This window comes from Hyla sarda, unplaced genomic scaffold (assembly GCF_029499605.1).
Source record: "Hyla sarda isolate aHylSar1 unplaced genomic scaffold, aHylSar1.hap1 scaffold_909, whole genome shotgun sequence".
Lineage (NCBI taxonomy): Eukaryota > Metazoa > Chordata > Amphibia > Anura > Hylidae > Hyla > Hyla sarda.
Window position 1 is genome coordinate 32,863 of NW_026610937.1, and position 24,945 is coordinate 57,807.

Here is a 24,945-nt window from a genome sequence, read left to right on the forward strand (position 1 = left end):
TTCTTCTCTTTCTCTCCTCACCTGTCACCTCTCTCCCTTCACTACTCGCTTCTATACACAGATTCTCTGCCTACAGCAGTTATAAATTGAATACTTCCAAAAGTGAGGCCCCTTAATGTGAACCTCCCCCCTATGACGGATAAGATGCTACGGCACTCCTATTCCTTTCAATGGCAATCAAAATACCTAAAATATCTAGGCATTCGTGTCCCAGCTAACCCTGCTGACACCTACACTCTCAACTTTCCCCCCTTTCTATGCGCCCTGAAGTCGGACCTGTTGACGTGGGATAAAACTGATGTTTCATGATTAGGTAGAATTAACATATTTAAAATGATTGTACTCCCACGACTCCTCTACCTGTTCGCGGGTATACCCACTCATATCCCTCGGACCTTCTTCCAAGCATTGTCCTCCCTACAAACTAGATATGTATGGGCGAATAAACATCCCAGGTTAGCTAGACACATACTTATTAGGCGTAAGAATGACGGAGGACTGGCTCTTCCTGACTTCCTTTCATACTACCTTGCGGCTGTCCTTTCTAGAGTGTTGGACTTGTTCCGTACAACTGATAGAAAACAATGGGTTTCCCTGGAAAGTGCTCTATCTGGCAGAGATATTAGGGCTATCTTATGGACGAGTACACACATGACCTCCCCCCTCCCTAGACCCCCCATATATGCCTCCATTATGCGTGCCCGTTTGACTTACCTGAGACGCTCCCCCTTTCTCTCTCCTGACGGACCGCTCACTCTGCTCTTTGGTAATGCAACATTCCCACCAGCTTTTCAAGCTCGTACCTTTCTGACCCTACCTCGCTCTGAAGGCACAACCTTTCATACTCTCACACGTGGTGGGGATCTGAAAACCTTTAGTGAACTTTGCCCAAGTACCCCGACTACACCATTATATCAGTTCCAATATGCCCAGCTATCTCACTTTTACCACACCAATAAACATGGCTTGGCTCTCAATCGTCCCTTGACATCGATCGAGCGCCTTGGTGCTGAATCGCACCCTTCCAAGGGTCAAATTAAGATACTATACACCCTCTTTTTAGACAGCTTTGCCTCTCCCCCACTTAGATTTAGGTCCTCATGGGAATCTGAATTGGGACACACGATTAGCGATACAGACTGGCACAGGGCGATATCAGTTTGTCACAAAATGACGATTTCCTGTAGAACGCAAGAGACCAACTACAAAGTGCTGACCAGATGGTATAGAGTCCCATCCTTATTGGCCCATATATATCCTGGGGTCTCGGAGATGTGTTGGAGATGTGGAGTCAACAGTGGTACTATGACCCATATTTGGTTCACCTGCCCATCACTTGACTCCTATTGGACGGGCACTTTGAAACTCATGTCCAAGCTAACCTCCCACACACTCCCCAAGACCCCGGAACTGACGTTATTATCCATTCTACCCCCGTCGCTTCCTAAATATTCGACCCTCCTTCTACACTATGTGTTGATGGCTGCCAGATCGGTGATCCCCAGGATATGGAGATCTCCCAGACCTCCAACCCTCTCGTCCTTGCTCCAAGAAATATCACATATTTGTAGAATGGAGGAACTGATGGCGGTCTCGGAACAGCAGATTGACAAATACCAGCATATCTGGGGTCCTTGGCTTGCCTTTATGTCATCTGGGGAATTTGAGTCCTTTCACTTGGAGGCATAATGTGATACACCTGTGCTCAGCTGCCATTCTCTTCAGTACTACCCTGGTGGCCGCGGATCTGGAGGTAGCCGGTCCTGCCAGACTCATGAGGTACGTCCTTCTCTAGCTCGCCTGCTTCCCTATTCCCTCTTCTCCTTCTAACATCCGTCTTACCTTCTTGTTCTTGTTCTACTTTGGTCCATCTGCCCTTTCCCTTCCCTCTCTTCTCTCTTGACCTGTGTGACTGTGCTTATACCCTCCATAACTTGACGGCCCTTCCCTACACCTGGCCTACGCCCTTATTGAGATTTACATTCCAGTTATTGTTTTTTTTTTTTTTTTTTTCTCATGTTCTCTCTGAATTGCATTGTTATATTGAATATAACCATTGTCATGCTGTGAGAAGCTCCTCTATTATATTGAACTGGCCGCCCCACGAGCGCATCGAAGAGAGTCACTCATACCATTCTTTTTTCCTGTAAGATGCTTTTGTTGTTTTAGTGTCTTGTATGCTATTTTTGAAAATAAAAAAATTACTTTGAAAAAAAAAAAATAATAATAATAATACTACCACACACTGCACTCTCTGAATATAATACTACCACACACTGCACCCTCTGGTAGTATTAGATTTAGAGGGCACAGTGTGTGGTAGTATTATATTCAGAGGGTGCAGTGTTTGGTAGTATTAAATTTAGAGGGCACAGTGTGTGGTAGTATTATATTCAAACACTGCACCCTCTGAATATAATACTATCACACACCGCACCCTCTAAATATAATACTATCACACACTGCACCCTCTAAATATAATACTATCATACACTGTACCCACTGAATAAAATACTACCACACACTGTGCCCTCTAAATCTAATACTACCACACAGTGCATTCTCTGAATATAACTTGCTGTGCAGTGCACCCTCTGAGTAAAATACCGTAATGTAGTGTGGCCCCTAAAAAACATACCACCCCAGAAATTCCTCATAATATACACTATACTTCTGAAAGGCAAAACACTCTGGGGGAGATTTATGAAAACTTGTGCAGAGGAAAAGTTGCCCAGTTGTCCATAGCAACCAATCAGCTCGCTTCTTTCATTTTCCAGAGGCCTTGTTAAAAATGAAAGAAGTTAGCTGATTGGTTGCCATGGGCAACTGGGCAACTTTTCCTTTGCACAGGTTTTCATAAATCTCCCCCTCTGTGCCTTCACATATAGTAATAATGCCCCATCTTGTGCCCCTACATATAATAATTATGACCGTCCTGTCCCCCCCACATAATAATGCCCTCTGTGCTGTGCCCCTCACATATAATGCTCCTGTCATATGCCCCACACATTTAATGCCCCCTGTGCTGTGCCCTTCACATATAATGCCCCCATTATTTGCCCCTCAAATATAATGCCTCCATCATGCGCCCCTCATATATAAAGCCCCCATCATGCATCCCGCACATATAATGCCCCCATCATGTGTCCCGCACATATAATGCCCCCATCATGCGTCCCACACATATAATGCCCCCTGTGCTGTGCCCCTCACATATAATGCCCCCATCATGCACCCCTCACATATAATGCCCCCCTGTGCTGTGCCCTTCACATATAAAGCCCCATGTCCTGTCCCCTCAGGGGGCATTATATGTGAGGGGCACAGCACAGGGGGCATTATATGTTTGGAGCACATGACAGGAACATTATATGTGAGGGGCATAGCACAGGGGGCATTATATGTGAGGGGCGCATGATGGGGGCATTATATGTGAGGGGCACAGCACAGGAGGCATTATATGTGAGGGGCGCATGATGGGGGCATTATATGTGAAGGGCACAGCACAGGGGGCATTATATATGAGGGGCGCATGATGGGGGCATTATATGTGAGGGGCAAATAATGGGGGCATTATATGTGAGGGGCACAGCACAGAGGGCATTATATGTGAGGGGCGCATGATGGGGGCATTATATATGAGGGGCACATGATGGGGAATTATGTGTGAGGGACACAGCACAGGGGGCATTATATGTGTGGGACACAGCACAGGGGGCAATATATGTGAGGGGAACAGCACAGGGGGCAATATATGTGAGGGGCACAGCACAGGGGGCATTATAAGTGTGGGGCACGGAACAGGGGGGCATTATATCATATAATGCCCCCCTGTGCTGTGCCCCACACATATACTTTATATGTGTGGCACAGCACAGGGGGCATTATGTGAGGGGCACAGCACAGGGGACATTATATGTGAGGGGCACAGCACAGGGAGCATTATATGTGTGGGGCACAGAACAGGGGGCTGTATATTATATAATGCCCTCCTGTGCTGTGCCCCACACATATAATGCCCCCTGTGCTGTGCCCCACACATATAATTTATATGTGTGGCACAGCACAGGGGGCATTATGTGAGGGGCACAGCACAGGGGGCATTATATGTAAAGGGCACAGGACAGGGGGCAGACCCTCATTAAATATTCCCTTTTCTCTGACCCCCCCCCCCTCCTCCTAACAGTGGCGCATATCCTGTTTCCCTAATCCCCTGGACCCTGAGCATACCCTTACTTACAGTATGCAGGCCACGGGGACGGGTCCTCCAGGCGCCGGCGCGATGATGTGACGTCATCGCGCCGGCCTTTAGTGGATCTTGTCCCCGCAGCTCACACGCTGTGTACTCACAGTGTGTGTGTAAGGTTAGTGAATGGTGGAGCCGGAGCTTACAGCTTCGGCTCCACCATACTAGGGAGCGGGGGGGGGGCAATTGACTCACATGTGGATCCGCCATCTTAGCTCTCCGATAGCCTGGAACGCTGTAAAATTGAGTTTAATGAAGCTGTTTGCGCAATAGAATTGCAGCGATATTCACATTAGTTGCAAATCAAATTGTTCATGAAATTTGTTACGAATTCGGGTTCGTCAACTTCGATTCACTGATCTCTAGAAAAAAATTAAAATTCCTCGTATGAATTCACCTGGGTTAGGTTTTGCTCTGCTTGTCCCTTTTGCACACATCATACAGAGACTCATGTGTTTCTAAGTTACAAATGAGTCTTCATAGAATTATAAATATAAAAAGCTGCTCATTCGTGGTGTCTGGTGTTCATGTGAGGGGAGCTTAGCTGCAATACCGGATGCAGTCACATGAGGGCATTGTGTCTTTTTTGTAAAGTACCGTGTACAGGGCTATATTTTTCACTAGGTAGTTGGGGGCCTGTGAAGAAAATAAATAATTATTTTCAATTCTATTATGCACTGCTGAGATGTGACGTAGCTGCCCCACTCTGTACAACACTGCACTGCTCACTGAGGGGACAGGACCCGCCGAACTGAAAAAGGAGGCCTTTCTGTCATCTGGTGTAAAGATTTTTGCTACCCTAGGCCAAATCCCCACTCCGTCTCACAGGACAGATATAGGATCAGTGGTGGAACTAGTCCCATGACAAAATAAAAAAAAATATATATATATATATATATATATATATATATATATAAATTAAATCTCTCTGTAGGGGGGGCGTGGCTTGACGCGCTCGGGACAAGTCGCATGGTCTGAGAGCTCCTGGCGGACCGCTTTATTAGAGGCCATATACACTGATATGGGAGGCAGATCGCACAGTAAAAAGCACAAGAAGAAACCTAAAAGCACCGGAGACAAACCTAGGACCATCCCGGCTTATTTTCAGCCCCTACAGACCTCAGACGCTGGACCGAGGCCTCCACCAGTGCTGCAGCCTCGATTTGGAAACGCTGCGCAGCATACAGTTTCCTCAGCTTCCGGCTCCCCGGTTAGCACGGAGCGCACAGGAGAGGAGTGCTCGCAATCGGAGACCTCAATACCCCCACTAAAGATGTCGGCAGCTACTGGAAAGCCGCACCAACCGAAGGCACCTCCTCAGACTCCACTGCCTCAACGTGATGCAGCGCGAAACCCCCCGAACACACAGCAGCACAGCATGAAGGGGTGCGTGGCCTCCTCCCAGGCCGCCATTACGCCTGCCCGGAGTGACGCCCCCCCCCTTACAAGTAAGATCTGACATGAGAGGTGAGCTGAAACTTACCCAAACTCTGTTACAAACCTCAGGAACGATCTCACAGACCCCTAAGTATACCACTATGCCAGATACTATTAACCCCATATGTACTGATCAAGCTCGGCAGTCTATCAGTACAAATATAGATGCTGCAGCTCCTCCTCAACTCTCATATCCACCCAAGTCAACCCAGACGGTGCCACAACCACCTTTAAAACCTGCTCCTCTCTCTAAGGGACTTCCATCAGCAACTACACCTAGTATCTCCGCTGAGACATATACCCACTCTAACAATATCACTAGTGATTCCCATCTACCACTATCAACCTCTCAGCAACCTGTTTCTGGTCCTCCTGCAATAAATGCTGTTGACTGGGCGGAAGCTATGGATTCAGACATCTCCCATTCTGAGGATGAGATACGAGATTCCACAGAAGATAGTGACACCCCTGAATATTGGGGCGCTAGCCCACCCGCCAAGAAGAAGTTATTCAAAACTCCACTGAAGGCGAAAACAGCCGTAGCGAAGGGTGCAGACCACTCCTCTTCAGATGAAGCTCTCATAGGCAAGAAACAAAACCTTAGAAGAGCCCGTGGAGCTGACAGACCCACCCTCACTGTTGATACGATTTCTGACTCTTCCTTACCCACCCCTGAAATGGCAACTAACACACTGAAGGACCATCCGGAACTACAGGCCTTGCTGGCTCTAATTCCGACCAAATCGGACATCCAGAATATGGCAAATGACCTGCGCCTTGCTTGGAAAAAAGACCTCAAACCGGTCAAATCAGACATCACTCAACTTAAAGACAAAGTACAATCGCTTGAGGAATTTCGTACTACTGCCTCCGCTCAGATTCAAACCCTACAGGAGGCGACTAAAAACCTCTCTCTTCACCAAGCGGCGGAAATAGATCATCTTGATGACCTAGACAATCGCAATCGGCGAAACAATATAAGAATCAAAGGACTGCCTGAATCCGTTTCCCCACAAGACATTACAACTACCTTACAAAAAATATTTAATGAAATCCTCCAGAAGCCTTTAGACACACCCCTTGAACTGGGTAGAGCTCATAGGGCTCTTAGAGCAAAAAATCCGGATCCAGCCAAACCAAGGGATATCATTTGCAGAGTGCATCACTACCTCGTGAAAGAGGACATCATGAAAAAAGCGAGATCCCTGAAGAATCTCACCTACAATAGCCATCCCATTTACTTGTTCCCGGATCTTTCCCTCCGTACCCTCAAGCTAAGAGCAGCTCTTAAACCGCTTCTGCAACTCCTGAATAACGCCCGAATTGTGTATCGTTGGGGCTTTCCCTTCTCACTAATTGCTAAGTACGATACCACTACAGCAACGCTAAGACATCCAATGGATTTACAGAACTTTCTGAATACTTTTCGTCTCCCTCCAATTTCTCTTCCGGAATGGGATAGAATGTTTCGCCTTACCTCTTATCCACCGATAGCCCAGCTTGCTCATAAACGCAATGCTCCCACCCAGCAAGACACCTAACCGATGTCACAGAAGACTTCTCTGATGAGACGCAAAACCTGATGTACATTCACCATAACCTTGTCGTCAACACTACACTAACTTTCCTTGACAACAAATACCTGTGAGGGCCATCTGGCCCAGTTTCTGTTACTTTACTATTACTTGAACGCCTTTTCCATAACCGTTGTCTGGACCCAGAAGCACCTACTGACTTGTACTTAGATATTGAGTTTGAATGTCTGTCTTCTAATGTCGCATTATTCACTAGTGTTGCTCACGAATATTCGCAATTCAAATATTATTCGCGAATATCGCATATTCGCGAATTTGCGAATTTCGCGAATATAGCGCTATATATTCGCAATTACGAATATTCGTTTTTTTTTTTTCTTTTTTTTCACAGTACACATCACAGTGATCACCCCTCTCTGCTTCCAGCTAGTGTGGTGTAAAGAAGGCTCTAATACTACTGTGTGAGACTGGCGTGCGAAAATTCGCATATGCTAATTTCCGCATATGCGAAGTTACTCGTATGTTAATTTTGTATATGCTAATATTCACATATGTTAATTTCCGCATACGCGAATTTTCGTATATGCGAAAATAAAACGAATATAACAAATATGCGAATATTCGCGAATATATGACGAATATTCGTCCATATATTCGCGAATTCGAATATGGCCTATGCCGCTCAACACTATTATTCACCTCCGCACTTAGAAAGTGGATCTTGGTCAAATCCCTGACACATATTTTTGACTCTACTTTCTTTTACTACACACTTAGAGACCAATGCAAGAAAAAAGCACAGGGCTAACTATGACCTGTTGCCTCCCATACACTCGCTACTACAAAGAGATGGCTTTGCTTTCTCTTTAATAGTTAATTGCCTCACTGTACCCTGCAGTGGTTGTCATGGCCTACACCATGACCCATGTTCTTTAAGTCCTTTTTTTTTTTTTTTTTTTTTAGCGGTTCTAATTTTTGACCTAATTTGTTATAGCCTGTAGATTTACCCTAGCGAGACTTCTACGTTACCCCCACTAGTTGCATGATTGGACTGGTTCCAGTCTTACTATTGGCCCTTATGGCCCTTTCTTGTAGACACCGTGTACTCATTCCCTTATGGGTACTTCCTTTTTCTACTACTACACTCCCTCCTAATTCATCTCTCCACTTTTTCTTCTTTTACAGGACCATCTTCCTCCAACCTAGCTTGCCGTGCAGACTGGACCGACCGGGGTGCTGTCGTGCCTGGCCCATATGGTGTCCACCTCTCCTAACCAAATATGTCGACTGATCTTAAACTTGCCTCCCTCAACATACAGGGATTTAATACGCCTGAGAAAAGAGCTCAAACACTATATTCATTCCATAGACAGAAAGTTCACATTTTGTTCCTACAAGAAACTCAATTTAAATCTGGCCATATACCTAAAATAAATAATCAATACTACACTCAATGGATTCATAGCACCAACCCGGACTCCCGCTCAAAAGGGACGTCTATAGCCTTCCATAAATCCCTCCCAATCTCTATCACATCTTCCCATACTGATCCGAAATCCCGATATATCTTTGCGAACTGTGAGATTCTGGGATCAGAGATACACATTCGCAAACATATATGCGCCCAATAGATCTCAGGTCCCCTTTCTAATTAAGACGCTAAACGCCCTGTCCGACTTTGCCACTGGCCCGATTTTCTTGGGGGGTGATTTCAACCTTCCACTCTTCCCCCACATAGACACTTCAACGGGCCATTCACTGCTCTCTCACAGCAAACTCCGAGCCTTGAGAAAGAAACTACATGATCTTCAGCTTAGTGACATATGGAGATCCCTTAACCCTCAGGACAGGGATTATACATTCTACTCTAATGCACGAGGCACATATAGTAGAATAGATTATTTACTATGCTCACATCACTTACTCCATACGATTTTACGGTCTCAAATAGGCAATATAGCTATCTCAGACCACGCTCCGGTGTTTTGCTCCATCTCGCTACCGGCTTTTGCCAGACCTCGCCCCACCTGGAGGCTTAATGAGACCCTCCTTTTGGATACACTATGTCTCCAAGACCTTAAGACGACTGTCTCCCACTTCTATGCAGACCATGCCTCTGATGCTTCCTCTCCTCTCACCAAATGGGAAGCTCTAAAGTGTGTCCTGAGGGGTGTCTTCATTAAACATGGGACGAGATTGAAGAGGGAAGCATCGGCAAAATTTCACTCCTTACAAACACAGTTACAGTCGCTTGAGTTTCTGCACAAACGTACACAACAAGATATGGTCTTCAGAGACATTATTAAAGTACGCACAGACTTACTATCGCTTATGAACAATTCACACAAACAATTGACAGGAAAGTTATTTTATGAATGGGGTAACAGATCGGGCAAGTTGCTGGCAAGAGCTCTCAAAAATAAGAAATCCTCTCTTTTTATCCCGGCAATTAAAGATCCGAATGGAATCCCCTCTTATTTGACACCTGACATTTTGGAATCCTTCCATAAATATTACTCTTCGCTATATAATCTCCCCAAGCACGGTTCTACCTCTCCCACTAACCCTGAGACTCCGTCTCTATCACAGTTTATCTCTGACACTGCACTGCCTCGATTATCTATCGATGCAATTCGGGCAATGGAGGAGCCATTCTCGCAAGTAGAGTTGTTTGATGCTATATCTACCATGCCTGCAGGTAAAAGCCCAGGCCCTGATGGCTATACAGCCAAGTTCTATAAGATCTTGCGGGAAGATGTGGCCCCCTCGTTGCTCGAGGCATTTAACTCCATGTCTAACTCCCCTAACATTTCCCCGTCCTTTTTGAGAGCATATATAACTGTGATCCTTAAAGAGGGTAGGGACCCGCTTCTATGTCCTAGTTATCGTCCCATTTCTCTACTTAATTCGGACACCAAATTGTACGCTAAATTAATCGCTAATAGATTGTCCCCGTACGTGCCTTCCCTAGTCCACCTGGATCAAGTCGGCTTTGTGCAAGGCAGAGAGGCGAGGGACAATACCCTTCGTACCTTCTCTTTGATACATCAAGCACGTGCGCAGAGATGCCCGTTCTTCCTCTTGTCTCTAGATGCCGAGAAGGCTTTTGACCGGGTGGACTGGGAATTCATGTTTGCCTCTTTATCTCAAATAGGTATAGGTCCCAACATGCTCTCCCGCATACAAGCACTATATACAAGCCCCCAGGCTCAGATTAGGATTAACGGGCATCTCTCCTCCCCGTTGCATATTGGAAATGGCACGAGGCAGGGTTGTCCCCTTTCACCGCTACTATATGTTATCTGCATGGAACACCTGTTAATAGCTATACAAAATAACCCAAATATAAAGGGGATTGCTCTGCCCTCGGGCCATCACAAGTGTGCGTCGTTTGCAGTGACTTGTTGCTCTACCTCTCTTCACCACTTACATCTCTCCCTTCTCTATTGTCCACGATCAAAACATTCTCAGCTCTCAGTAATTATAAATTAAATTCATCAAAATGCGAGGCACTCAACATTACTTTGTCCCAGACAATGGTTCGCTTACTGCAGACCTCATATCCATGCAAGTGGCAACATCACTCGATCACTTATTTAGGAATTCAAATACCATCACTTCATACGGAAACTTTTAAACTTAACTATGCACCACTCTTACAAGCGTTGCGAGCGGATCTATCCAAATGGGAAAAGAAAGACTTCTCCTGGATAGGAAGAATAAACATCCTTAAAATGAACACTCTACCTCGCCTCCTATACCTATTTTCCACAATTCCTATAGCCCTGCCCCGCACTTTTTTCAAAGAATTAATCTCCCTACAGAATAGCTTTGTATGGAATCGTGGACATACCAGACTGGCGAGACATGTGCTGGTCAGGAGAAAAGATGAAGGAGGACTAGCCCTCCCCGATTTCCACTCTTACTACTTAGCGACTGTACTCAATCGAGTTCTAGACTGTTTTCTTCATGTCTCTGATAAGCAATGGTTACAGATAGAACGGGACATTACAGGGAGTGACCTTAGATCAATCCTGTGGAGCCCCCCAATTAAATTGGCTAGGGGAACCATCAAGTATTATCCACCGGTTCTGACTTCTATTAGTCAGGCAACCAAAATGTATCTATTTCGGACACCCCTCTACACCCCAGATGGACCCTTAATGCCTTTATTCCACAACTCAATATTTCCTCCCACACAATCTCACTCCTCGTTCCTATCCTTTAAGGCCAGGGATTATGTTACATTTCGATCTCTCTTGAATGATACATCTCTGAAACCCCTCTCAGTAATCATAGACGGGACAAACCCAACCACGGCCCACCTTTTCCAATATTCTCAACTCACACATTTCTATGCCTCCGCTAAAAACATCTGGAAACTTCACAGACCTCTAACTGACTTTGAGAAACTGTGTACAAGAAGCTCTCAGCTGTCTCATGTAATAAGCTTACTTTACCCTCTCTTACTTAGGAGGACGACATCCAAACCTCTCCCATTCAAAGTGGGTTGGGAAAGGGACATGGGCCACGCAATCCCAGATTTAGCCTGGACACAGACCCTGCTACGGTGCCATAAAACCTCTGTGTCATGTAAAACCCACAAAATTAACTATAAAATCCTTTCCAGATGGTATAGGGTCCCAACGTTACTGGCTAATATGTACCCGGGAACATCGGATTTGTGCTGGAGATGCACTGGTGATAGAGGCACCATGCTGCATATATGTCTCTCATGCCCTAGACTAACTTCTTATTGGTTGAAGGTTTTAGACATTATTAAACGTATCACATCGGTGGGTCTCCAGCGCACACCTGAGACTCTTTTATTATCGATTTTTCCAACATCGCTACCCAAGAACACTTCACGTCTAATCTCATTCCTGTTGATAGCGGCCAGAGCTGTTATCCCGAGGTTGTGGAAGTCGGTCTCGGTACCTTCAATCTCCTCTTGGCTACTTGACATATCTAAATTACATAGAATGGAGGAGCTGATGGCCGACTCTCCCAGCCAGCTAGCCAGGTATACTGCGATCTGGTCACCTTGGCTAACCTTTGTATCCTCCCCGGAATATGAGACTCTGTATCTTGCCAACTGATATACAAACACCCATTAGAACCCCTGTCTATACCCAGTGTACTACCCTTTTCCTATCAACATGTATTTGGACATGTACACTTCTATTATACATACCCTTTTTTTTCCTGTGAGCACTGGGCGCGACAGTGATTCCGGTGTGGTTTGGCCTGTGCGGTAAGTTCTTGATATGTCTTCCATGGTCCCTTCTTCTTCCATGTAACTCTTCTTTTGTATCCCCTATGCCCCCCCCCTTTTTTTCTCTTCTACTTACCCCTACGTCTCTACCCACCTTTCTTTTCCTTTCCTTCTCTTTTAGTTAAGTTAAGTTTACAATGTCATTTAATTCGCCAGACTGCTTGATACCACAAGTTTTGACCTTACCTCTCATTTACCCCATTTTGATTCCGATTAGATACAATACGGGATCTCGTAGAAGCTTTTTCATTATGGTATCTAAAGATTATCACTACCTAGTTAAGAGAGGCATTCTCTGAACAGACATTAGTCCCCACCATGTATATTGTAACAATACCTAGATAGTTACATGACTGGCAGTCTGTTACAAAGAGAGTATTTTCTACACATACTATGCTATGGGCAAATTATTATGCAACTCTCCTGTTAAATGATTATTGTGTTTTTGTTATAATGCACATTATTCTAAAACTGAATAAACTTTTATTTGGAAAAAAAAAATCTCTCTGTAAGGTTAACATAGCTAAGACAGTCTTCTACAGGAATTCATATCAGTCACAAAATCGGTTCTGCGCTCTAGGCGGCTGCCTAGTTTGCCTAGTGGCAGTGCCGACCCTGCTTTATATCATCACTATCAACATTACAAAAAGTGTGAGAAGCATAGCTAGAGACTTTTATATCTGCCTTCAAAGATTCTAAAAGGGAAAGTGACCAAATCATCATCACACCCACATTCTATAGAACCTTGCGCTATAAAGGGATCTGAATTCTGCACAGTAAGGCCGGGTTCCCACCACAGAAGGAACGGACAGAATTTTTATTAGAGATCCCGAAGGTGGTACTATGACTGTGTGGACTGCAATGCATTTCTTAGCAGATACGCGGAAAACAAAATGTTTATGCACCCTGCCATGTCATTAAAAGGAGAAGTTGTTAAGTTAGGGACTCACTTGAATCAGGTGACCGTGAAGTGACGAGTTGGCTTGTACAGTTTGAGTGAAATGTATAGTAACACTTGATTGTTCTATTGCTTCTCAGCACAAGTATGGGAATTACAATGTATGACATGTGAATGTGCAGCCATCACTTCCCCTCCCCCTTAAACTTGGACCCCCCCCCAAAAAAAAAAAAAATAATAATAATAATAATAATAATAATAATAATTAAAAATAATCATTTTTAAACTTTTTTTTAACTTTTTTTGTTTATTTCACCCTATAATTTTCTCTTTTTTTTGGCTTTGCTGTAGACTTAGTAGTAAAGTGAAGGATGCCATTACAAAGTGTAGTTGGTCTCACAAATAACAAGCCTTCATATGGGTCTGTAGATGAAACATTGACAGAGATATTGATTATTATTTTTTTAGTGAAAAGTTAAAAGAGAAAACAAATATATAAAAAAAAATACAGCATCATTGAGGGGTTAATGTAAAAAGGAGATTAGAAAAATAATTATAAAAAAAAAAAATACATATTTCTATTAAACACTATTACAATCAAATTAATTAAGGGCTAAAATTATAGCAGAATGAGAAAAGAAACTTGGCCAAAATTAATAACTTTATATTGAACTTCGCTGAAATCTGCTCTGCGGCCACTAGATGGCAAAAGACACTGTTCAACACTTTTCCTTTCTCGCCTGAATCCCTAGAAGAGGCTGCACTGTACTTTGTCCCCACCTAGTGGTAAGGCTGAAGAATGTAAAGACTATTCAAAAGTTTTTTTTCTTGTACTGTGTTCAGCTACCACAACATGGCAGTAAATAGTTTTCTATGTAACCCAATATATTATACCGTGTAGGAGACCGATCGTAGGAACGAGCCCCGGCAGGAGATGACATTTAGGAATGAGAGTGAAAAGACCAATTAATCAAAGTAACATCAATGAACTTAATAGAACTAAATATGATGATTGACGCTACAAAGAGAACATTTGGATGTAATTAATTAAGAGTTCGTTAGTATCTAATTTCATAGGTAAATATAGGTCAATGACGATGTAGGATGAAAGAGAACGGAGACAATATGCGAGAGATCAGAATGGACATAGAATGGTGACTGCAGTGTAATTATATATAATATATACAGTCCCAGCCATTACACACCGCAGTCTCCGTACAGATATAAAACAAGAAACAGAACATGTGGACACTAAAGAGTTAACACGGTACGGAGCTATAGTCCTGATACATAGTATCGATTGGCTGATACCGGAGCTTTGGTGATTTCTCTCCTCTTCCTCTATATAAGAACAGGAGATGTCAGGACGGGCCCTGGTGATTATTCCCGGTCACTGTATACGGAAAGTGCCGGCATCCGCAGCCTGAGAATGAGCCGCCTGAACATGAGATCACATAACACGGGACAAGTGTCTTCTCTCCCAGAGCGGAGAATTACAGGGTGAGCGGGAAATTCAAAATCACCAACGATTCTGTGTTCAGCCAATCAAAAGAGAAGGGGGAGGGGCCGGTAATGTAAATTCAGTAAAAGGAAACGCCCATGTGGACGTCATCTTGTTACAGTTTTCCTTCTGGTCCGCACATGTGCTATATAAGCTAGGACTCCGCGCCTCAAACATTATTCATTCAATTCTCAATCAGCAGGATGTCAGGACGCGGCAAAGGAGGAAAAGGTCTCGGTAAGGGCGGAGCCAAGCGGCACAGGAAGGTGCTCCGGGATAACATCCAGGGTATCACTAAGCCTGCTATCCGCCGTCTAGCTCGCAGGGGAGGTGTGAAGCGTATTTCCGGCCTCATCTATGAAGAGACTCGCGGTGTCCTGAAGGTTTTCCTGGAGAACGTCATCCGTGACGCCGTCACCTACACCGAGCACGCCAAGAGGAAGACCGTCACCGCTATGGACGTGGTGTACGCCCTCAAGCGCCAGGGCCGCACTCTCTACGGCTTCGGAGGTTAATTCTGCTTCTACTCTGCTCCATCTCACCAACCCAAAGGCTCTTCTCAGAGCCGCCCACATGTTCTATGGAAAGGCTACAATTCCTTGTGTTTACACTGCTGTGTGTTATCGGAGATCTGTCGTAGTGTATTGTCCTTGTCTGTACAATTATCGTGGTTAAGATATAGAAGCTGCATATTGAAGAGGAAACCCGATTTTGGGATTTGCAAGGATTTTATCTCGATGGCCCGAGCTGTGGCTCCGGTATATGGTGCTCAAAGTGTTTAGTTTAGTAGCTCCGTAGTTTCCTTTGCTGTAAATATAGATCGGCCGATGTGTTCAGTGTCGGGGGAACTAGTAGCAGATCAGGTGGGAGATGTGATTCTATACAGAGCGATGAATATAATAGATGTGGAGACTCCTTCCCCTAAACATGTGGAGGGACCGTAGTATAACATTACATGGCCCAGATTATGATCGCTGCCCGGGAGTTCTGTACTAACACTACAATGCGGAGAATACATTACTAGCCGACACCCGCTTCCCTCCTCTTTCTCGCCGGATCATGTTCTATATTGCGGCATCTCTCCTCTCCTGGCGGCCCGAAGACTCCCGAAGCCCGGTCAGAGGTGACAGCTCCAACAAAGAGATATAATTCAGGATCCTGGAGATAAATATCTGTCACTCCTCACCCTAATATACAAACCTTCTACATTACATCACTTTATATGTTATATCGAGGACAATGCAGATGTATTTATTTGTTCTAGATCCCCTTAGGACACTTATATCTGGTATAGGATAAGCAGGGTGTATAAGAGCAGCTGAAATTATTGTGCTGTGTTATTATAAGTTTTAGTCACCATCCACAGTTGTATCTATTTGCGCCTCTGTAACTTGTATCAGCACCTGGGAAATACTTGTTACTATTTGGTAACATGTAAAGATTAGAATACAAAGCTCTCACCACCAGGTGTCGCTATTGTAACACAATGTATCTGATCTGTATAAACTAACGATTTATACTGCTGCGACAGACGATCTATGGATAGATATAAGGAAACAATTAATTTACCAGAGACTTGGGGGTTAATGTAACCCTTTAGTTAATAGGTTGTGCACATGGTGTTTTATCCATCTGGAGAATTATTGGGCTTATTTCTTGTAAACGTAATATAAAGCCAATGGAGACTAAATATGGGGGCGCTCTACTATAGTGCACCGTGTAAGCGTATATAGGGATTGGGACTAGTGAAGCAGAGAGCGCTCCGGGGACTGAAGGGGAAAGAGCATAAATAACGAGGGACAATGAAGGGTTAACTTTGTAGGTGGAGCAATAACCCCGATAGTTTACGCTCATTGGAGATTTTGACTTTCTCGCTTAGTCTCGTCCCTGTACACGTGATTACATTGCTGGCTGCACCTCAAAATCCATATGTAGAAACTGTACCCGTCCCCCTTAGTGAGGGTAGCGGGGATGGAGTGAGGAGGAAACGGTCCTTGTGCTGAGGGTCACAATCTGCTATAGGAAGTTTTCTGGTAGTTTTTTTTTTTTTAATAAAAGTGAAGGTGTCCAATCCCTCTCATACTGTTAATGAAAGAAACGTATCAGTTCTACTATAACCCCGTATAAAGAACATGTCAAATCTAATCCTTATCAGACAAGATCAGCGGTGCCAGCTCTGTAGTAGACAATGTGGTGGCTCTTAGAAGAGCCTTTGGTGTTCAGGATGGGTCTGGGATGAGCGGCGATCACTTGCTCTTGGCCGCTTTGCTGCTCTCGGTCTTCTTGGGCAGCAGCACGGCCTGGATGTTGGGGAGGACGCCTCCCTGGGCGATGGTCACCCCACCCAGCAGCTTGTTCAGCTCCTCGTCATTGCGCACGGCCAGCTGCAGGTGACGGGGGATGATGCGGGTCTTCTTGTTGTCCCGGGCGGCATTACCGGCCAATTCCAGAATCTCAGCGGTTAAATACTCCAGCACAGCGGCCAGGTATACGGGAGCACCGGCGCCCACCCTCTCGGCGTAGTTCCCTTTGCGGAGAAGCCTATGTACACGACCGACGGGGAACTGGAGTCCTGCCCGGGATGAGCGGGTCTTTGCCTTAGCCCGAACCTTTCCTCCTTGTTTGCCGCGTCCAGACATAATGATAAGTAAACCGTAAAACGCTCAAAAGAAGCCTCTCTGTGATGTAACCGTAATTTCCTTTCTGCTGCTTTTTATAGGTTCCTGCTCCGCCCTCCGGCTCCTGTGATTGGGTACATTTGAATCCAGCCAATTGTGACGAGAATTAAAGAGACACCAATAAACTGCACTGGGCGGGGCTTATGACACTCCCACAGGTCACATGATTTGCTCCTCCAGTAGAACAGCGAGCAGACAGCAGTTCTCATTTGCATGGGCTGCCTATAAATACGGCTGCAGTGGGAGGAGGAAGCATCATTATTCTCTCTGTTTTAGTGAAGAAGTATTGTGACTGAGCATCATGCCTGATCCCGCCAAGTCTGCACCAGCGCCCAAGAAAGGCTCCAAGAAAGCCGTGACCAAGACTCAGAAGAAGGACGGTAAGAAGCGTAGGAAGACCAGGAAGGAAAGCTATGCCATCTACGTGTACAAGGTGCTCAAGCAGGTCCACCCTGACACCGGCATCTCCTCCAAGGCCATGGGCATCATGAACTCCTTTGTGAATGATATCTTCGAGCGCATCGCAGGGGAAGCCTCCCGCCTGGCTCACTACAACAAGCGCTCCACCATCACCTCCCGGGAGATCCAGACCGCCGTGCGCCTGCTGCTGCCTGGAGAGCTGGCCAAGCACGCCGTGTCCGAGGGCACCAAGGCCGTCACCAAGTACACCAGCGCCAAGTAACCTGCTCCGCCTCCTGCTGTCACCCCAAAGGCTCTTCTAAGAGCCACCCACATTGTCTAGAATAGAGCTGGTGCTTCTCCTGTCTGTATTCCCCGTATTCTCTTCTGTATATGTGGCCGCTATTCTGTCAGTACAGTCTATTGATACTATATATATTCTGCTCCGGGATCGGGTGAGATCAGAGCGGCGGCTGCGGTTCTCACTGACTGCAGGGTGTATATTCTCCTGTGGTGGAGCGGGGGGCGCTGTAGATCAGTTCTCTATAGTTTCCCTTTTGACATTTGGTCAGTGTAACTAAATCTCATCCACCCGTAGTCTCCGATTATCCCTCCTATACTCCCCATGGTCTGTACATAACCGGTGTAATGAATAACACTTTCTGTAGAGGAATGTGATCCTCCGCACAGGGCCGGTTTTCTGCTTTATAGCCCTCACTTCATCCCCGCTCCCTCTCAGGTCAGGACCGCGGAACAGAATTCCCGTCCTCCTATCTCACAGCTTTATCTTTGTTGCGGTGACGCCAGAATAAGTTTAGTCCGCACATTCTTCTCTACGATCTCAAAAAATGTTCATCTGTGCGAAAGTGATAAACAAGGAGGATGAGGGTAGTAGTCAGCCACAGGATCAGCCTCTACATCTCGGGGAGATCTCTCCATTGTTATCGGGTCTGGAGGAAGCGGGAAATTCAAATCCTGAACGTCCTGTGATCAGCCAATGAGCATTAGGCATCGGACGGGACCGCGCACACGGCTCATTATTAACCCTTTAGCGTTAATTTGCACTACAATAATGACGCAGTCCCACAATGCACAGCAGGGAGGACACCACAGTATTAAGGATAATACCAGTTTCCTCCATCATAATCAGTATCTCAAAGTCAGGAATCGGACTATTACTGATCTTACTCTATTAGCGATATATTCACACTATCAGACGTTAAAGGGTTAACGTTTATTATTGATCAGCAGATATTAGAATGTAATCCTTTATAGAATAATGAGTTGACCGCAAAAGAAACAGAAAACCACAAAATTAACGGGAACCTGATATCTAGTAATGTGATTGCAGTAAACTGACAGTAGATGTCGCTGTTGCACAATGAACGGAATACAGGACTGAACGCTCCCTTAGCCCAGATTCTATATATTGATGACTTTGATAAAGCCCCAGGTGTAGGGGTTGTGTGCACAGCAGAGGCTCTTCTGGCCCCCGAGGCTTGGGATTGTACAGATGGATACAAGGGAATCATTCCTCCGCTCTCTATACTCAGCAGTTGTATCATTACCTGGATATTACAGCCGCTGTATAGTGCGGGGAGCGATGTGCGGTCATCAGTGAGGATGATGGGGCTGATGGTCTATTACATTACAGCCTGGACAGTGAGATGTTCTGTGCGTGAGAAGGGTGCAGGCAGCCGGCATATTAACCGATAACAGGACCGAGTGAACCGAATAAATCCCCTCTCTCCAATCAAAGGAACACATGGCCGGGAGAGGCGGCACTAGGACCCAGCGCCCGATTAATCTAATTTTCACTCAGCGCTTCATATTTCTTCTACCGATCAGGGTCACAGTATAACCCGTAACATAGAAGGGGCCGCTGGTACAGTACAGGGCAAACTACAGAGAACAATCCCGGGATTATATTTCAGAGCTCAGCAAGACAATCGGGACAGAAAAACATAAGATGGTGATATCAGCTCATTTTATGGAGAATTAGGTGGCTCTGAAAAGAGCCTTTGTGTTGTATGCGGGTCCCGGGCAGATCTAAGCTCGCTCCCCACGGATCCTGCGGGCCAGCTGGATGTCTTTGGGCATGATGGTGACCCTCTTGGCGTGGATGGCGCACAGATTGGTGTCCTCAAAGAGTCCCACCAGGTAAGCCTCGCTGGCCTCCTGCAGGGCCATGACCGCCGAGCTCTGGAAGCGAAGATCGGTCTTGAAGTCCTGGGCGATCTCTCTCACCAGGCGCTGGAAGGGGAGCTTCCGGATCAGCAGCTCAGTGGACTTCTGGTAGCGGCGGATTTCACGGAGAGCCACTGTACCTGGACGGTAGCGGTGAGGCTTCTTCACCCCACCAGTGGCGGGAGCGCTCTTCCTTGCGGCCTTGGTAGCCAGCTGCTTGCGGGGAGCTTTCCCTCCGGTGGATTTACGAGCGGTCTGCTTGGTCCTGGCCATGATCCTCTGTACACGTACACAGCGGAGAAATGATGGGAAGAGATCGCAGAGCAGAATATTTATACTCCTGGTCTCATCCCCATTGGCTCATGTTAACCACACCCCTTCATCCCATTGGCTGATTCATACAAACTAGAGCCCGCCAAAACAACATGTGACGTCTGTGATGAATCTTTGTTCTGAAGCGGCGGGGCCCATCCTCAGCGATGATAGCGCCCCCCATGTATGACACGATGCCGGGTCTCGGGCGTTCACACTGATTCCCCGCTCCTCGGATACAGACTCCTTTATGCCTACAATTCCTCGGAGCTCTATCTGCTTCACTATTTCCAATCTCTATATACATTTACATGGGGCAGTACAGTAGGGCGCCCCCATGATCGAACAAAATGCCCAGTAATTCTCTGTATGGGTTGGTAACTTCATATGTGCACAACCTATTAAGTAGAGTAGAGGGTTAAAATCAGAAAAACGTTTCTGGTTAATCAATTTTAATAATTTCCAATAAATATTTTCTATTAGTCACTGCACGAAATTCTTACAGTTTCAGGATATACAAATCAGTTAGTGTGTTACAATAGCGACACCTGGTGGTGAGAGCTTTGTATTCTAAACTTTGCATGTTGCCAAATTGTAACAAGTCTTTACATTTCCTCAAGAACTGACACTAAAATTGTTACAGAGGCGCAAACAGATACAACTAGATGTTATATGAACACCACGATACCATTTTCTCTAATATGGAGAATATAGTCAAGCCGGGAGCTTGTGTCTCTTGTTGAGGATCTAGGACAAAGGCATATGCATTGTAATGTGTGTATGTATGTGTATATATATATATATATATATATATATATATATATATATTGTATTCTAATTGTTACACATCCACACCGTTTATCTGGTGTAGGATTCTATTGTGGCACTTGTAGTTCACTGCAGGCATCCTCCATTGTATGCATTTTCTATGCTGGGGATCGCCCTTAGCAACGGACTACAAGGGCAGGATCTGCTCCCCCAGTATAAATGCACAACCGCATTTGGGGTTGAGCACCTCCAGCCATTTGAGACCACATTTTTTTGTTTTATATATATATATATATATATATATATATATATATATATATATACACACACACACACACACATACACACATTTCTCACCCACTCTTAATTTGTAGTATAACCTGCGTTTTATATAAAACAGTGTATGTAATGAGTATTTAAAAGCTACATTTTAATGATCGGTTCAAAGGTTTTGGGGTAAAATTAAGAGGTCAAAGTGTCTCCTGATGATATGTATGATTGGCAATGCGCCCCAAGACTTCTGTAAACCCTCGGCCTCCTCCCCTTAGATCCTGGGCTCTAATTCCTCAGTATATCTGCGCTCCTGTCCTGTTCTGCCCCAGTAAACCCCAACAGGATTCCCCAAATACACCAGACTATGATGGCGCTTCCTTCTCTTCAGGATCTCTGCTGTCTGGAGGAAAATACACGGGCTCCGGGGAGTGTTCGGTCGGTAAGAGAGGAGGAAGATGCCGCAGGTATAAGATATCATCCGACTGAAGCTCTGGGTGTGGAAATGGTGGGGTCGGCGGGTGATCTCCGGGCTGCTCAGCGGTGAGAAGAGAGCGGGAGAAAGGAGACAGGGATAGCGGGAACCGGCGAGGACAGCGGAGGGAGCGGAGAGCAGTGAGGGGGTCAGAGTGGCTGAAGATGAAGAATAAGGGAAGAGAACAAAGGAGAAGATTCTGAGAAGGAAAGTAATAATCCTGATCCAGATACAAGACGATCCGGACTTTCTGTAGGATCCTTAACAGACTGTATTGTATCCGCAGATCCCTCGTCTATTCAGTGATGATCTCTGGGATCTATTGTGATTATTGTCCCCCTAGATCTCCATTATAAGAATCACTTGTACATTATCCGTATAACATCAGGTTCTATTGGGCATTTCCCTTCCTATTTATTTCTCGATAACCATAAATGTCCAGAAATTCAAAGCACGTTTGAGAATATTTGGGGGGAGTTAAATCTCCCAATAATTTATGTTCGCATGGTTCACAAATAATTCATTTTTTTCTCTCTTAAAAAAAAAAAAATAAATAAAACATTATATATATATATAAAAAAAAAAAGCCTTCTGGGCATGCTAGGAGTTGTAGTTTTGTAACATCTGGAGCACCACAGTTTGCAGACCACTGTGGTCTCCAAACTGGGGTACTCCAGATGTTGCAAAACTACAACCTTCAGCATGCACTGACTGGGCATGCTGGGAGTTGTAGTTTTGCAACATATGAAGTGGCACAGTTTGGAGACCACAATAAGTAACAGATGTTTTAAAACTACAATTACCAGCATGCCCAGACGGCCAGGGAAACTGGACAGTGTAGTTCTGCAATGTCTGGCCCTTCAGATGTTGCAGAACTACAACTCCCAGCATGCCAGAACAGTCTGGGCATGCTTGGAGTTGTAGTTTTACAACATCTGGAGGGCTACAGTTTGGAGATCACTTAGCGGTCTCCAAAATGTTATTCGCCAGTTGTTGCATAACTACAACTCCTAGCATGCCTTTCGGCTGTCAGTGAATGTTGGTAGTTGTAGTTTTGCAACAGCTGTAGGCACACTGTTTGGGAAACACTGAGCTAGAGTCTGTTTCCTAACTCAACTACAACTCCCAGAATGTACAGTCTGCCAGTGCATTCTGGGAGTTGTAGTTTTGCAACAGTTGAAGGTTTGCCCCACCCAACCATGTGAAGGCTGAGTGTGATGTCAGTCTCCAGGGTCTGTCGTACAGGTCCTGTTGGTTTATAGGACAGTGTAGTCTGGTTCTATAACATTGTGATTTTTTGCCCATTGAAATTATTAGGCCCATTGTGGTCTTTGGGAATCTTGCAGCTAGCGAGGCAGAACGCTAAACAGTAAGGTCCTGGTAGTTGTGTGGGTTCAAGTCCCAGACTTCATAAGGCCGGATGAAGCGCTCTTCATAGCGTGAAACCACCAGCAGTCGCCTCCTCCCTGAGCGTCCCACGTCTCTGCCTGGTTGTCCGATGTCCACGTTTGGAGCTTGAATACGCTATCTTAGCGGTGAGTGCGGATACTTTTTGACCGAGTGTCAAGATTCTTGCATTGAGTTGGATATATAAGATGCTTTACCTATACACTGTAACCTGGACGTGAGGAAAGAGGGAGCCCCTCCGAAACATGTAGTCCACCCCTGTATGTCACTTTTTTTATGATTACTAATAAAAAGTACTGCTATTCTACACCTGACTCCTGTGTAATTATGCCGATGTATCGCTACAGTGCCGCAGTCAGATCTTCACTGGAAGAAAAAGGAAACCCCTGCTAGGATTTCCACCTCCCACATCTGTACTCTTGAATTCTTCACCGTCCTCAATGGGACCAACGGCCAGCTGTTCCCGACACACCAGTGACCAACGATCTACCCAAAGTGATTATCAGTGTTGTGCCTGTAATATAGCACAACCTATAAAGGTGAGCAGGTCCTTTACCTATCTGTTTATCTCTCTGCTAATACCGCAGATAACCAGCACTATAAAGCACCATCTCTATATTTTTCCCTATATATCCTATTACAATAGAGAAATGACTTCTTACCCCTGCTGACCGGATGGGCCATTTCTAGTTCCTGCACCTTTGGTGTCCATTTCCATCTTTACTATTTCTCTGCTCTGCGCTTAGAACATCTGAGGAGAAATGAAGGGCACAGACATGAACATTCATCAGGGGGTCCTCATCTCCACATAACGTGAGAAACAAAGAAAATCATCCAAGGTCTCCCGCTCCTTTAGTGCTAAAGCGTGTGAAGCAACAACAAGGGAGTAGTGATGGGCGGCATAGGCCATATTCGAATTTGCGATATTTTACGAATATTCATCATATATTCGCAAAATTCGCATATTTGGTATGCACATATTTGTGAATATTGAGCCCTCCCTTCTTTAATGGTATGGGGAACTATGACTAGCATTAACTGTGTTATTTTTTGCCCTTTGAAACCAATTGGCCCAATATGGTCTATGGGGATCTCACAGCATGTAAAACAGTAAAATAAACAAGACTGTCTCGGCAGCCCAATGGATGGGAGACCACCACTGGTTCGAGTCCCAGGGTGGCACATAGTGTTACAGTGTTGTGGTTAAACTTTACTTTCCTGGAAAAGTTTCTAAGTTGCCCATAGCAACCAATCAGACTGCTTCCTTCATTTTTCAGAGGCCTTTCCAAAAATAAAAGAAGCAATCTGATTGGTTGCTATGGGCAACTGCACAACTCTTCCCCTACACTGGTTTTCCGCATATGCGCATATTTGCGAATGTTGAGCCCTCCCTTCTTTAATGGTATAGGAACTGTGACTAGTGCATTCAATATGTGATTTTTTTGCCCATTGAAACCAATAGGCCTATTGTGGTCTATGGGGATCTCATGGCATGTAAAACAGTAAGATAAGCAGAACTGTCTTGGCAGCACAGTGGAATGGGAGACCACCACTGGT

General features: G+C 45.2%; 4 protein-coding genes across 4 annotated transcripts in view; 2 read left to right on the forward strand and 2 right to left on the reverse strand.

Moving 5' to 3' along the window:
• The window catches only part of LOC130349074 (uncharacterized), an 80,021-nt gene that overhangs the window by 8,744 nt on the left and 46,332 nt on the right, over positions 1–24,945 (reverse strand). The window contains exons 3-5 of the mRNA XM_056554821.1: positions 20,685–20,714; positions 20,101–20,433; positions 7,051–7,068 (exon numbers count right to left, since the gene is read on the reverse strand). Of these exons, the coding sequence (XP_056410796.1) occupies positions 7,051–7,068; positions 20,101–20,433; positions 20,685–20,714 (381 nt within the window). The remainder of the gene's footprint in view (positions 1–7,050; positions 7,069–20,100; positions 20,434–20,684; positions 20,715–24,945) is intronic.
• LOC130349072 (histone H4) lies at positions 14,946–15,633 on the forward strand. Its single transcript, XM_056554819.1, has one exon. It carries the CDS (start codon positions 15,096–15,098, stop codon positions 15,405–15,407), a length of 312 nt encoding a protein of 103 aa, XP_056410794.1. The 5' UTR covers positions 14,946–15,095; the 3' UTR covers positions 15,408–15,633.
• LOC130349066 (histone H2A type 1) lies at positions 17,002–17,640 on the reverse strand. The gene has a single exon (XM_056554814.1). The coding sequence runs from the start codon at positions 17,529–17,531 to the stop codon at positions 17,139–17,141; it is 393 nt and encodes a 130-aa protein (XP_056410789.1). The 5' UTR covers positions 17,532–17,640; the 3' UTR covers positions 17,002–17,138.
• On the forward strand, positions 17,853–18,273 carry LOC130349067 (histone H2B 1.1). Its single transcript, XM_056554815.1, has one exon. It carries the CDS (start codon positions 17,872–17,874, stop codon positions 18,250–18,252), a length of 381 nt encoding a protein of 126 aa, XP_056410790.1. The 5' UTR covers positions 17,853–17,871; the 3' UTR covers positions 18,253–18,273.